Genomic DNA, 14,835 nt, shown 5'->3' with positions numbered 1-14,835 from the left:
TTTTTAGTTTTCTTCACAGATTGTACTTTATTTCCCATGTTTACAAAATTAAACTTTATAAAAAATAACTTAAGAAAAAAATAAATGGCTAACTACAACTAGACTATTTTAACTTAATATATTTATTTACATAAAAGAATAATATTCGACAATTAATTTACAATTAAAATTACACAAAAATAAAATCTACGAGATTTTATTCGCAACGATGCGGTGAAAAGAGCGACACGTCTGTATAGCAACAGGCCTCGGCCGGCAGTGTCTGTACGAGGCGCTCACGCACACATGCTTACGCATTTTGGTCGAAAATAAGAAAATCTGATTTAAAAAAAATCTATTGATTTTACTAAATAATTAAGATAATAAATTTTTAGTATATTGTTTGTAGAATAATCTGACAAAAGACCAAAATTATTGAAGGTATATAAGTGTAGTTAAAAAACAAAAAAAATACTTTTTTAGAGGTAACTTTGCGATTTTTTTCTATCGTACCAAATTAATTACATCATGTTTTCAACACAATTAATAACTAGCATCTATCCTGAAGATTAACATATATTTTTTTCATTTGGTTTATTGCATTGGATTATATACTTTTTGGCATTTTAAAACATGCATTTAGCTCATGTAGTCCCCTTAACTATCATATTTCTCAGAGCGCCAATTAAATATTTATGGGCGATGATAAACACCACTCACGGTAGGGCAGCAATTCTATGTGAAGGGGCCAGGATCCCTATGCCGGCGTCTCTACTCCGACGTAGTGAGATCGATGGCGCTGTACGGTGCCCCGATCTGGGTCGACGCCCTCACCGCTAACAATCGGGTCCAGCTGCAGAAGCCGCATCGGGTCATAGCGGTGAGAGGTATCAGAGGGTACCGTACGATGTCGTATACTGCGGCGACACTTTTCGCGGGCGATCCGCCCTGGGAACTCCAGGCGGGATGCTCGCGGAGGTGCACCGTTTCCGGGTCGAGGCGAGGAACCGCGGCGACCGTCCAGGGTCGGCGGATGTCGGGCGGATCAGGGCTCTAGCCCAGCAAGCCCTGATCGCCCGATGGCAGGAAGACATGGGGTCACCCACGGCGAGCCTGGCGACAGTGGAGGCGGTCCATCCCCACTTGAGTCGTTAAGTCGCAAGGAAGAAGGGCACGCTCACCTTCAGGATGACGCAGGTACTTACCGGGCACGGGTGCTTCGGTAAGTACCTGCACGGAATAGCGCGGCGGGAGGTGTCACCCTCCTGTCACGAGTGTGGTGCGCCAGTCGACACGGCGCACCACATCCTGAGTGAGTGTGCCGCGTGGGGGCTCCAGAGGCACTCCTAGGCGGCGTCTATGGACGGAGACCTCTCGCTGTCGAACATCGTCAACGAAATACTCGGCAGCGAGACGTGTTGGTTGGAGATGCGCTTCATCTTCGAAAACGTGATGTCTCAGAAGGAAGCCGCGGAGCGGGAGAGGGAAGAGAATGCCGCTGGAGACCCGCTCCGCCCTAGACGACCGGGGAGGAGGAAAAGGCGCTACGAGCACCTTCTCCCCCCGCCTCAATAGGCGCCGCAGGGACCAGAGGTGTCTCAGTACCCCGCGAATCCCCCGGTGTTGAAGGCCCGCATAGGCGGGCCGATCGTCAGGGCGTCACGATAGCGTGCGTAAGCGATCGATCGCCGAGAGACGGTGACGGTACCGCTGGTTTTCAACCGACTTCAAAAAGGAGGAGGTTATCAATTCGTCCGTATTTTTTTTTTTTTTATGTTTGTTACCTCATAACTTTTTACTGGGAGGACCGATTTTGATAATTTTTTTTTTGTTTGAATGGTAGTGCTTCCCGTGGGATCCCATTTTTTTTAAATTTTTTTCCGATGATTGTATCCGTATGAAAACGACATAAGTCTTAAATTTGCATTATGTATATGCGCGACAAATAGGTGAATAACTCAAAATCACGTAAACCAATTTTGATGATTCTTTTTTTATTACAAAGGATATACTTTAAGGGTAGTTTGGTGAAAGTTTGGTAAGGTTCTGAGCACAGGATCCATGACAAATTAAGGGAACGGAACAATTCTGAGGAGCACGTTAGCAATACTCGGTCGAATCTTTTATTTACGGGTTACTTGGATATTTGAATTACCTTCCGGAACGTGGTTATGTTCATGTAATTGTCATAATCGAATATTATAATCAACTAGCGACCCACTCCGACTTCTCACGGGTGCAATACTGATACTAAATATACTAAAGAATTTGTTTATTTACGACATCACATTGCAAACTTCTAAAATTGTTGGTGTTTCTTTACTATATTGTTCATTTATTATATACACAAACCTTCCCCTTGAATTACACTATCTATTAAAAAAAACCGCATCAAAATCCGTTGCGTAGTTTTAAACATATAGGACAGTTTTAGACACCGGCTCCAAATATAACAATAACTATAACTACGTTATATAATCGTAAATCGACTTTTAAGTAGTCTAATATTTTTCATTTCATTTTACCGAGGAGGACTCTCAAAAATGTGTTAAATATGTAATTATTTTTATTACTTTTTAGTGCATTTTAATTTGTTTTAAAATACTGTTTTGTTTGAAGTCGGTTTTTCTTTTTGTTAAAATTTTATTTATTTAGTGGGTAAACCTGGTGGACCTAGGCGCACTCGGCATCCAGGAAACATCCCCCCCCCCCATCCACGTGGGGAATTTCAATCACGTGGGGGAAGCGCGTAAAGCGTTTTTCCAGCTGAAAAAAGGGGCGGCAATTCTACAAAAAAATACTTTATAGAAATTAAATCGAAACATAAATCTTTAATCCCAATTATAATAACACAACAATACCATAAAAATTAAGGATTACCCATTTTCCAGTGCAACTTTTTTTTAAATACCTACATGCGCGTATATGGACAAGAGTGTGCAATACTAAAAAGGTGCTACCGATCTGTCATATTAAGAAATACGAAAGAGTAATAAATATTCTGTCAAAATATTAATTCTTTTCGAGTTTTGCTAAAGTGACTGTTTTTTCATAAATATTTTACATATTTATTATAAAAATGCCGACTCAAGTAGAACAAAAGACTATAGACCCTGAAGCTGAACTCAGCAATGTCCAAAGAACGGTAAAACCACATCAATTATATTTTTTCGTCCGCTGTTTTCAGTTGACGTAAATTCTATTTTAATATAATAAGATTGCATATTAAAAAATGTATGCCATAAAGTCTAAAACTCCTGATATATTCCGTGGCATGAGCTATGTATTTGTATGTACCGAATGTATTCAGCGGCGACAAGGGATCGAAAAGAACGCTCAAGTGGCAAGGGGGTGTCAAAATAAATAAATATGAGATAACATCACATACATTACTCTGATCCCAATGTAAGTAGCTAAAGCACTTGTGTTATGGAAAATCAGAAGTAACGACGGTACCACAGACACCCAGACCCAAGACAACGTAGAAAACTATAATGATAATCTACATCGACTCGGCCGGGAATCGAACCCGGGACCTCGGAGTGGCGTACCCATGAAAACCGGTGTACTTACCACTCGACCACGGAGGTCGTCAAAAATGATACACATATTTATCAAATTATAAAAAAGTTTATCACAAATCGATCACTACGTTTACAGGATAAAGAATTACAAGAGCTAATTAATCATAATATTTTCAACATGGTATTTACAATTTCAGTTCCAAAAACTGGCGCCCATGTGTAGCGTGGAGAAGCGAGCAGGCGGTATACCACAGCTGGCGCCCCAGGAAAAACAGTTATCCATCCTCGCTTCCGAATTGAGAGAGACTCTGCTTTGTATCAATGTTTGTTTTATTTTGTATTCGTATCGATATTCATACGGGTACTTCTAATGGACTAGAAAATAAAGTTACCAAATAATGAAGAAATTTTTTACAACTGCTTTCCGCCCGATTGTGAATAGGGTGTCGGTGTTCCCTGTATCACTTGTCGGAGGAAAAATGTTATGATCATTTGGGTGGTTATATAGAATTTATTAACTAAGAAAACGGGTAAATGGACCAGCAGGTATTATAGAGGGTAATTCCACAAAGACTGCTATTAAAAACATAACTATTTAGGTGCCTTTACTATATTTAGCGAATCTTAATTGTTCAATGTACATGAGATATTTTATCGTTACGAGTAATGATTTAGAACCGTTCTTATAATATCACAGCCGTTCTTATGATACGAGACATTGAAACGTTTTAAAGTACGCCGCGTAGGTAATTCTGTTCACTGATATGCTGCAGCGCCAGCTATTAGCAAGTCACAATAAATCTATTATGACCATTCTTATAAATCGTTTCAACGATCTCGAACTCGTCCTTTCCTCTCAAATACATAAGCATTTGCGATGGATGGAGATAAAATCAATATATAAAAAATTGTAAGACTAAAAAATTAAGTCAAGTGTTTTTTCGTATTGGAAATATACCTCCCGAATATTGTAATCTATACATATCTAAATGTAATAATTTTTTTCGTTATTCTACCAGCTTGCAAAAAAAGGTCAGCATGCTCTACGTGACAACTTGAACAAGTCTGGCACTCGGAAATCCATCGTCGACTACGAACACTTGGAGAATGAACTGAGAGACGAAAGAGCGCAGCAGGCGGAATTAGATTGCTTGAATTATTTAGCGCAAAAACAGCTCGTGGAACTGCTCAAGAAAGTACCCACTGAGGCTGATGTATGCAACCCAATATCTGCTAATTGATGATACATGTTCCGAGTAATATTTAGACCTAAAAAGACAAGAAGGCACTTTTTATTCTATAGTCACTTTTGAATGAAATGAATATTAGGGTTAGGTTTAAAATCAAGCGGGATGGGTCGGTGAACTACAGGTAGGTAGCTAAGGTTGGGTTAGCAACAATCAGCACCCTGATTGGATTAAAAAAAATTCAATTCTCACTCATTATTTTTTGTGTCTATAATAAAAGTCATTTCGTACTTAATGAGGAAGGAAAATATCGCTAGGATATATGGATACAGTGGAAGGATCTTATGACATTAATGTCATGTGGTGTGCTAGAATAACCTGCAACTGTTCTTCTTAACGATGACTATTTATCCAAAAGTTGATTCAATTGTAGGGATGTCACTGCAATGTAATCAAAGCATGAGATTTTTCGATATATCCTTATTATGACTTATAGCGTATGGAGTTTTTCGAAGTTATTGAGTAAAAATTGTCAATCAGAGTAATGGGTTACAATTTTAATGCTATCTAAAGTTAGAAATAACTTACATACCAATTGTTTGTTGTGGAACTGGAAACTAACAAATATAGAATAGTTTATTGCAGGGATCTTAGGGATACGTAATACGGATCTGTATATATACAACATTCAGTCGCTAAATTTTTCAGGAACTGGCAATGATTGAAAATGCGAACAATCGTCTACGTCGCATGGAGAATCGTCTGGATCTTGCGACAAAACGTTTTTGTGTCGTTAATACTAATAATAAGAGCGTTCGTGAGGAGATTCACAGGCTTCTTGTAGAGAGGTTTGATTACCGAACACGACTTCATATATCAGTTTTCGGTGCTGTTGGATGGTGCAACAATTGATTTTTTCACGTATATTATCCTTTAAATAAGACTTTTTTAATTTAGGGGCAAAATACAATTCGTTTTTAGAAAATCTTTTAGCTTCATTATTAAGAATGATAATTACTAAGTTACCACATCAAATATCAATATCGATCAAAATATACAAATCTATATTATTATTGAAAATGTGAAAGTAACTCTGTCTGTATTTGTTGCAATTTGTTATGAAGCAAACTCGAACTCCAAGAAAGGACATAGTCTTAAACACCAACACCAACACCTTAAAACGCGAACGAAGCCGCAGGCGACTACTAGTATTTAATGCATCCAAAGTTAATGAGAGCACTTACATCAAAATTGTTACAGGAACGATTTTAATATCCAATGGAATCGCACCATAGGCAAATTGGTCAAGGGCAAAGAATATCTTATGGATATCTTTGAGATAGCCGCAAATGCTTTTGGAGACAGGGACGAGTGCTGCAGGATGTTGGAGGCTTTGAAATGGAAAGGGCTGTTCCAGCTTAATAGAGATATATCGGTCTGATGTTTTCATTATCATCATAGTAAAGTAAAGTAACAACCTGTAAATTTTCCCACTGCTGAGATAAGGCCTCCTCTTCCATTAAGGTGAGGGTTTTGGAACATATTCAACCACGCTGTTCCAATGCGGGTTGGTGGAATGCACACGTGGCAGGATTTCGATGAAATAATTAATCTCGTGCTCAGCGGTGAAGGAAAACATCGTCAGGAAACCTGCATGTGTCTTATTTCATCATCATAGTAATAGTATTAAAATTTTGATATCCTCAGTATATATATTACTCTTTTATTCTTTTGATAAACTGCTTCTAAACCCGAGGAACAATTTTTTGGCTTACCTCTTTACGATATATATATATGTGTTATAATTTGAGGAGAATGGGATAAAGTGCCTTTTAACTTTCAGAAATAAGAATAATTTACATGAATCAGTCTTATTTTAGGAAATGCAATCGTTTGAAGGAGAATTGAATCATTTAGCGAAATTAGAAGAGTTTCTCAGAGTTAAGGGTTCGAGAAGAATTTGTGAAGCTGATGAAAAAGAAGAAATTAAACGACAAGAAGAGGTACAACGCTGCGAACAAGAAATCGCAAGACACGATGCCCTATTAGAAGAAATATTTGTAAGTTGAAGTCAAACGAAGACTCTGCTGTGTGTGACCTAGAACAGTTGGTTATAGAAGTTTTTCACAGTAGTATAGCCGGTAGTCATTTATCAGTAAACGTTATTTGCATAATTTAATTTTATTATAAACTAGCAGTGCCCACCACCTTGTACGCGTTTGAATTTAACAAAATAAAATTATTGTAGCCTAAGTTACTCCTTATTATATCAGTTATCTGCCAGTAAAAGTCCAATCAAAATCGTTCTTGCCGTTCCAGAGATTAGCCCGACAAAAATTGTAAAAAATGTTATTTTGGTATAAGTTCCGTGTAAATACATATGCATTGAGTAAAAAGAGCTATTTTAATATTACAAACAGACACTCAAATTTTATTATATGTGTAGATTAAATAGATGCAGGACTTCATAATCATTGAACTGTTTCCATCGATTGGGATACCTATTTTTTATTTTGTAGAACTACGCTGGTTCCGATAGAGTGACGACTATCATAAATCACTTTAATGCGTCTGAAATTCAAAACTTCTCAATTTTTGTGCTTCTATGCGAAGTACTACAAGAGTCTATCATGATGAGACGGGATCTTGAAATATTAAGGCAGAGAATAAGTAAGTGACTGATGTTTAAAGCATTAAACTATTTTATTGAATAAGTAACAATCCTAAAATATCCAAGTACTGGTTAAAGGATCTTCCCTGTTAATGCTGCATCGTAGGTAAGAGTACGTGTGATATGTTTTGTACTAACACGTGCACTTTTGCCCAAGCCTTCTCCTCGAAATGAAAACGAGTCCAATAATTGTCTGTATTTAAAATTTAAATTTTGTAAGTCACATATGTAATTGTATTGAAAAAAGTAAACAATGATTCTCTAGATGGTCTATGGTCGATGGTCTCTATCGAGTTTACATTCGCAACCGTAGAGCTTTACTTATAGTTCTGTAAAAAGTCTGCTTGAGTAAAGTATATTTCGATTTGTACGTTAAAGTGGATCAACGGGATATGAACGAATCTCGCGAAGAGAACGAAGATAAAAAGTTAGCGGCGCTGATGGCGGAACTAGAAAAGGAGAAACAGAAGACGCAACATGTCAACGATTTGAACAACACCGCCGATGCGACAATTCAGAAAGTATTAAAAGGGATCGATGACCTTGTACGGTGAGAATAAAAACAAACAACAACAACAGCCTGTAAATTTCCCACTGCTGGGCTAAAGGCCTCCTCTCCCGTTGAAGAGAAGGTTTGGAACATGTTTCACCAAGTTGGTCCAATGCGGTGGAATACACATGTGGTAGAATTTCTATGAAATTTGACACCTGCAGGTTTCATCGCGATATTTTCCTTGACCGCCGAGAACGAGATGAATTATAAACACAAATTAAGCACATGAATATTCAGTGGTGCTTGCCTGGGTTTCAACCTGCAATCATCAGTTAAGATGCACGCTTTCCACTGGGGCATCTGGCCATTTCGTGAGGGTAAAAATTACCTTTAATTAAAAGTATTGAGTCATTGAGTCAATCAAAGATGAAACTATCGTGTCAATTCAGTCCTTTAGTAACAAAGGAATATGATAAGAATAATTTAAAAAAAAAACGTTTAAGAATTATTCATCGAAGAATCTCATAGCAGATATCTTTCTTTAAAAAATAATCATAGTTTACTGTCCAATATATTGCGCAAATGTTTAGCACATACGATCGTTTAGCGCCCAGCAAAATATCATAAATCAATACAAACCAAAAAACCCTCGATGGCGCAGTGCGTTTCGAACGGTACTGTTACCGACGTCATTTGACCTGTACTTACATAAAAAATTAGGATTTTTTGTAAGGCCTAACTCAAAACAACTACTTACCCAATATACAAGCGAAACTTTCATTAGGAGATACAGTGTCTTTCAATGGAACTTTTTAATCTTGTAAGTCATATGGGAAGGAGCATTTTGGCATTCTAGCAGCATTCCTAATGAATAATTGGTAAATATTTAACACTTTTGTTAGATTGGCGAGATGTGACGTAACGCCGCTCTTAGGTTTATTGGGCAATCATAAGGAAGTAACGAAATGGAATGTGCGTAAATTTCTAAGAATTTTAGAAGCAGATGTCAAAGTCCTTATTGAAGTTGTCTATGGCGCTGTGAAGGTAATAATAACTTTCTGAAGATATGTTCTCTAATGGATCCATTATAAGTCGTTTTCCATATCACTTAGTTTATATATATTGCAACTCTTTTGTATTTTTATTTATTGTCAATGGCCTGATATGATTTTTTTTTTATTACAATATGCCTATAACTGACAGAATACAGAACTTGATCGTAAAATTACATTTAAGCTGTTGCTTTCGTAAAACATTATATAAATGCTAAAAATTATTATGGCGTTGTCAAAATCGAGTATTTAATCGATATACTTAAATGAAATACGACCGTACAAACTGAGATAATTGACAAAATTTCATGCAGTTATGATGTCGCGACTATCCAGTGTAGAGGTAAGATGAAGTTTATCATATGGGCCTTAATACGTAAAAGTCAACCGAAATGTTCGAAAAAAGGTCCCATAGCTTGCCATTATGACGCTGCTGTAGCTTGAGGGTATTACTTGAAATTAACGTTTATGGCCTCGCGGTGCAAAGTTGAAAAAGTACAACATAAACAATTGCACTTTTAACGTCGAATTTACATTTAAAAATAAAAAAAAACAAGGGCCTCGCAAACTGTATCTTGCCCACATTAAGATTCGATCTTGCACCGCCACTGTTTACCATCGCACATGGTATTGGCGAAATCATTTGTCTGCCTTCTCGGTCCAAATACAAGACCCAAAAAAAATACAGACGAATTGTTAACCTCCTCCTATTTGAAGTCGGTTGAAAAAAGCAAAACTTTTACTTTCTTCTTTTACTCTTTCTTTTACTCTACGAGTATTATCTTCTTCCCTTAAACTATATAAATTTTGACCGGACACTTTTTATAAACCAAGTTATTTCTCCTTACCTCTATATCTCATAACCCTGAAATGTTTATAAAGCTACTCATATTCCGATTATGCTTTTTACTATAATTTAATCAAACTCAAACTGTAAAGAGATCCACAGATTCGCTTTAAACTCACTTAAATTCATAAAATGATATGACCTCGGTCATCTTTATAATCTATCCACTAGACTAAAGACCTAATATTGTATATTAACATAAACTAATCAAATATTTTAGCCTCCAGCGCCTACTCCCAAAACTCGAAAAGGTCCAACACCCGAAACCACTAAACTTGTTGCTGATCCTTACGTTGAAACTCTTCGTCCTAACAGAATTGAAAAGCTCGTTCCTTATCAACCGTGCGCTTAGTAAGTTACACTTTTAACTAGTTATTTCATAACACTTAAAATAATTTTATTCATCATATCTTTCATATCATGCCAAAACTACACATACATATGCCAACCTCGATAGGAACGTTTTTTTTTTAATGAGGTTGGCTAACTGTCAAGCATACATGTTATATGGAATGTGCACAACAAAATTACTTTAATTAGTCGACTCTACTACGACACTCTCAGTTTGAGCTGTGTTAGCTATATTCTGCTGTACTAACCAAATGGCATTTTTTTAAACGATATGACATCAAAATATATTGATAGCATACTGACCAAAATCAATTAACAATATATTATGCTGTAGTCACACACAGTGACGTAGCTAGGTGAGGAGGGCCCCGGTGCATATACAATTAATCGGGCCCTCTCCCCCACTTTCTCATCCCTCTTTAACTAATAATTACCCTTTAAAGTTATAGATACCAAATAAGAAGTCTTGTGTCGTGATTTCCTAGCTTCAGAAGCTTAAGGTTTAGTTTAGAGGGCCCCCTGAACTCCGGGGCCCTGGTGCACTGCACCTCCTGGCCCTACGATAGCTACGCCACTGGTCACACATACTTCTTTCATGTAACCAAATTAAACTTATGTGACGTGAGCATTAACAAATATTATACCGGCATTTAATAAATATTAAATCTTCATAAACTATTCATATTTTTATTTTCAGTTGTGTTGAAGACTATATAATGAATTTAGTGTTTGAAACACCGGCAATTCCAGCAGATAAAGAATATGTGCAAAGTATATTCCATTTGGAAGATGTCAACACTAAGTTTGGAATTTATACTCTGACAATACCCGCGTAAGATTTTTCCTTTAAACTTTTGAATGTGAACAAATAATTCGAGTATGCATCGTTAATTATTTGATTTATTTAATTTTTAAAATAAAATTACTTGTTTCAGTAAACGTCATCCGTACAGAGGACCGAAAAAAGATTAGAAAAATTGTCGTTATTGATTTATTTATGACATTTTAATAAAGCTAAATATATGATATTTATAAAACGACATTTTTTATTATTACTTAAACATGTATTAATTTATTTTATTTACCACGCAATTAAATATTCATAACTATACACAACAATTACTACATTATATTTTCTTGGTAGCATAAATTTATTGCTATTTTTATTTTAACCTAAATTTGAATGCCGTATTTTAAAGTATTGAATGCCGCTTTAGGTATTTTTAAAATATTATCGTGGTTATTTGATATATACTTAAAAAAATTTTGTTAATTTATTTATTTTTCAAAATATCTATTTTTTGCATTGAAATGCAAACACCTTACAACATTAAAATTATATTTTTTGTACAGGGAACACTGATGATGTGTTATACGTTTGGTTGTGTGAGTGATGTCTTGGACTCTCCGCCATTGAATTTCATTTAAGCCGAGAGTTGAAATAGGGTGAACCTTTCGCAATCGGCAAAAATCTTACCAATCCTTTTTCTATTTCTTATTCTATTTAGTCATATTTCGTGCACAAACATTATATCCAATGGCAGACAGAGACACAGATGAGTTAAACATCGATAACGTAATAAAAAAATTATTAAAAGGTAAAAGCCAAATAGGTTCAGTAAAATAAACAGCAAAGTGTTCATAAGTCGTTCTTGTGATGTTAAAGTTAATTATTTTTTTTGTGTTTTGTAAAATCAGTGAGTTTATTGTGAGTTTCATAAGTGTTGGTGAAATGTTTATATTTTGTTGTTTTCAGTGCGAGGCGAGAAGCCTGGCATGAATGTACAGTTATCGGAAATTGAGATTAAAGGGCTATGCTTGAAATCACGAGAAATATTCTTGTCACAACCGATATTACTTGAGTTAGAAGCACCATTAAAAATATGTGGTAAGTTGACGTTATATTTAAAACACAACATTTAAATAATTCGCTTTCTAACTTTCTAAGATCACTTTACTTTCAAATTCATTTTAGTACGTTGAGCCCAGCCTGTTCTTAGAAAAAAAATTATCTACCCACAAAAAAAATATCACGAACGCATTACGCGTTATAATAGATGCTCAGTATGTTTTTGTAGTACAATTTTTTTCATCAACACTCAAACAAAGAAATCTTAATTGCAACAAAATAATATTAACACAAATAATTGTATAAAATAACAAGTGAAATCATCAAGTTAATTATTTACATTTTCGAATAACGTTATTTTTGTTGATATCATTTTCTAATGAATACGCAAATGTTGTATATGTTATAGTTTTCAAACATTACCCGACTACCATTTTTATTATACATAATATATGTTTACAATAGAACATGCATATTAAAACAATACAGAAGGAAAATGATAATTCATAGTATCTGATATGCATATCTATCACCATCATACCTAACTTTCATTATATGACTTTTATATGCTAAATTTTTATTGATACATAAATATTCATGAAGAAAAGAAAAATTTTAAATATATATGTTATGTTTGTCTGAACTCTGACTCATTTGTTTACCTTCTATGTTATACAAAAAGTACATTATTATTTTTCGTATAAAATAATTTTGCAAGTATAAAGTTCATTGCTCCTATATTCAACAGATAACATAGAGATTAAACATATGAAAACGTCATTAGTTAATTTCTCTTTTCTTTCTGCTTAAGTATGTTGAGTACTATGTTGATATAACTATTTTTTTTTTAAAACATACTAGTCCAACCTTGACAACTATAGATATCTGTGAGGTTAATCCAAATATTTATTAAAACCAGAATCATGTGATCGCAATTAGTGAATATATTTATTATTCTCATACGACACAGTCAGAATGTGCATTTATCGTTTTTCAACCTTGTATATGACTTCAAATTAGTATGATACTAAAAATAAATATGTAGATTAAGTTTTTCAAACATTTACTTAATAAATAACTTAGAAAGAAACTAGATGTAGTGTTCTGTTCTCAAATTTGTTTTAAAAACAACATGCATAATATATTATTAATTACACAAACTAAAACAAATATGAGGGATATTTGTTGTAGATTGAAACAACGGCTTTATAACATTAGTGTTGTATATTATAAATTACTAACAAAATGTAGGCTACCTAACAGGACAGATTTGTATGGTATATTATAACACATAATGACTAAGAATGAATATGTCGAGTAAACACGGATTTTATTTAATAAACACGGATTTTATTTTTGGTTATTCCAAACTTAAAATCTATTTTAATCTTCCTTGTAAGATTTTTTTGAATTGAATTATATATAATAACGCTTATTTACAACATTATTGAGATACATATTAATAATTTTATGTATAGAAGAAGATGGATATGTGCTTATTGTGTTATCTGTCAACAGGTGACATCCACGGTCAATACTATGACCTGTTAAGGCTGTTTGAATACGGCGGTTTCCCACCAGAGTCAAATTATTTGTTTCTCGGCGACTACGTGGACCGCGGTAAACAGTCATTAGAAACGATATGTCTGCTACTCGCTTACAAGATTAAATATCCAGAGAACTTCTTCTTATTAAGAGGGAACCATGAATGCGCTAGCATTAATAGAATTTATGGGTAAGTTTTTTCTTATGTAAGGTGAACATATAATATTTTATTTTTAATGACATGACGTGGTTTTGTATCTTTCTCGTTTTGTTTTTAGAAAATCTAGTCTAAATATGGTATGAGCCATTAGCGAAGTGATTCATATCATTCAAGCACAGTTATTTAAACCTATAAATTTTCTGAGCTATATTTGTTCTTTACACATCCAACTCTAAGGATTTTTTGTGATTGTGTATTTTTTTTTTATCGTTGAGTTAGTATAACTATAGGCACAAAGGACACAATACCTTACTTTCCAAGGTTGGTAATGCATAGCCATGTGTAGAATGTGGTGACCACCTAATGTGAGGAGATTATGTGCCGATTTTAAATGATCCTACAAAAATTAATTATAAATAATAATTTAGATACTACTATTTTTTTTATTTTGAATTGATCTCTCTCATTACTCAAATAAATAGTTCCTAAAAGACATAAGTAAAACATATGCTTATTATTCATATGTCCTAAATCAATCAACCTATGATTTTAACATATATTAGTCAGATAATATCAACCAATCTATTAGATGATAAAATAGTTATTTCACAATGATTGCATAGAAATCAAAACAGCTATGTGTATAATCTTATCTACACATATATATTTGTTAATCATATGACTCGCAAAATTTGGTGATAATTAGTAAATAAGTTTTCGTACATTGGGTATGTTAAATATAAAGTACACTTACACATTACGCGTTATTTGTAAAGAGTAAATAATTTTAATATTACATTCATATAATCTAATATAAAAAAATATATTGAATATTTTACTCCTTGACATTGAGTACTCCTTTTAATTTCCGTGTTATATGATATATACATTTAATACAAATCAAATCAAAATAAACTTTATTCAAGTAGGCTTTTACAAAACCTTTTTAAATCGTAATTTTACAATTAAGTGAAGCTACCACCGGTTCGGAAAGTAGATTATACCGAGAAGAACAGGCAAGAAGCTCAGTAGTTACTCTTTTTTAACATTTAAAAAACACAAAGTCATGTTAGTTAAATACAATTATTAAAATTAATATATCCTGCTTAGCCCACGCCCTTTTATCATTAAACTAATATATTTATTTAATAAAAGTAAATAAAATGATAATACTAGA

At 34.3% G+C, this 14,835-nt stretch overlaps 2 protein-coding genes across 2 annotated transcripts in view; both read left to right on the top strand.

Moving 5' to 3' along the window:
* Positions 1-3,058: 3,058 nt before the first annotated feature.
* Positions 3,059-11,138, top strand: LOC124533046. The gene is made up of 12 exons (XM_047108216.1): positions 3,059-3,124; positions 3,701-3,826; positions 4,523-4,717; positions 5,399-5,538; positions 5,951-6,125; positions 6,571-6,750; positions 7,210-7,360; positions 7,740-7,911; positions 8,757-8,898; positions 9,974-10,104; positions 10,802-10,936; positions 11,040-11,138. Exons 1-12 carry the CDS (start codon positions 3,059-3,061, stop codon positions 11,074-11,076), a joined length of 1,650 nt encoding a protein of 549 aa, XP_046964172.1. The 3' UTR covers positions 11,077-11,138.
* A 318-nt stretch (positions 11,139-11,456) lies between these two features.
* Positions 11,457-14,835, top strand: part of LOC124532771 (serine/threonine-protein phosphatase alpha-2 isoform) — a 41,728-nt gene continuing 38,349 nt past the window's right edge. Inside the window, exons 1-3 of the mRNA XM_047107837.1 lie at positions 11,457-11,702; positions 11,861-11,992; positions 13,472-13,688. Coding sequence (XP_046963793.1) covers positions 11,642-11,702; positions 11,861-11,992; positions 13,472-13,688 — 410 coding nt within the window. The 5' untranslated portion in view covers positions 11,457-11,641. The remainder of the gene's footprint in view (positions 11,703-11,860; positions 11,993-13,471; positions 13,689-14,835) is intronic.

The sequence above is a fragment of the Vanessa cardui genome, chromosome 10 (genome assembly GCF_905220365.1).
Source record: "Vanessa cardui chromosome 10, ilVanCard2.1, whole genome shotgun sequence".
In the NCBI taxonomy this organism is placed as follows: domain Eukaryota; kingdom Metazoa; phylum Arthropoda; class Insecta; order Lepidoptera; family Nymphalidae; genus Vanessa; species Vanessa cardui.
This window is presented reverse-complemented; position numbering and strand designations above follow the sequence as displayed.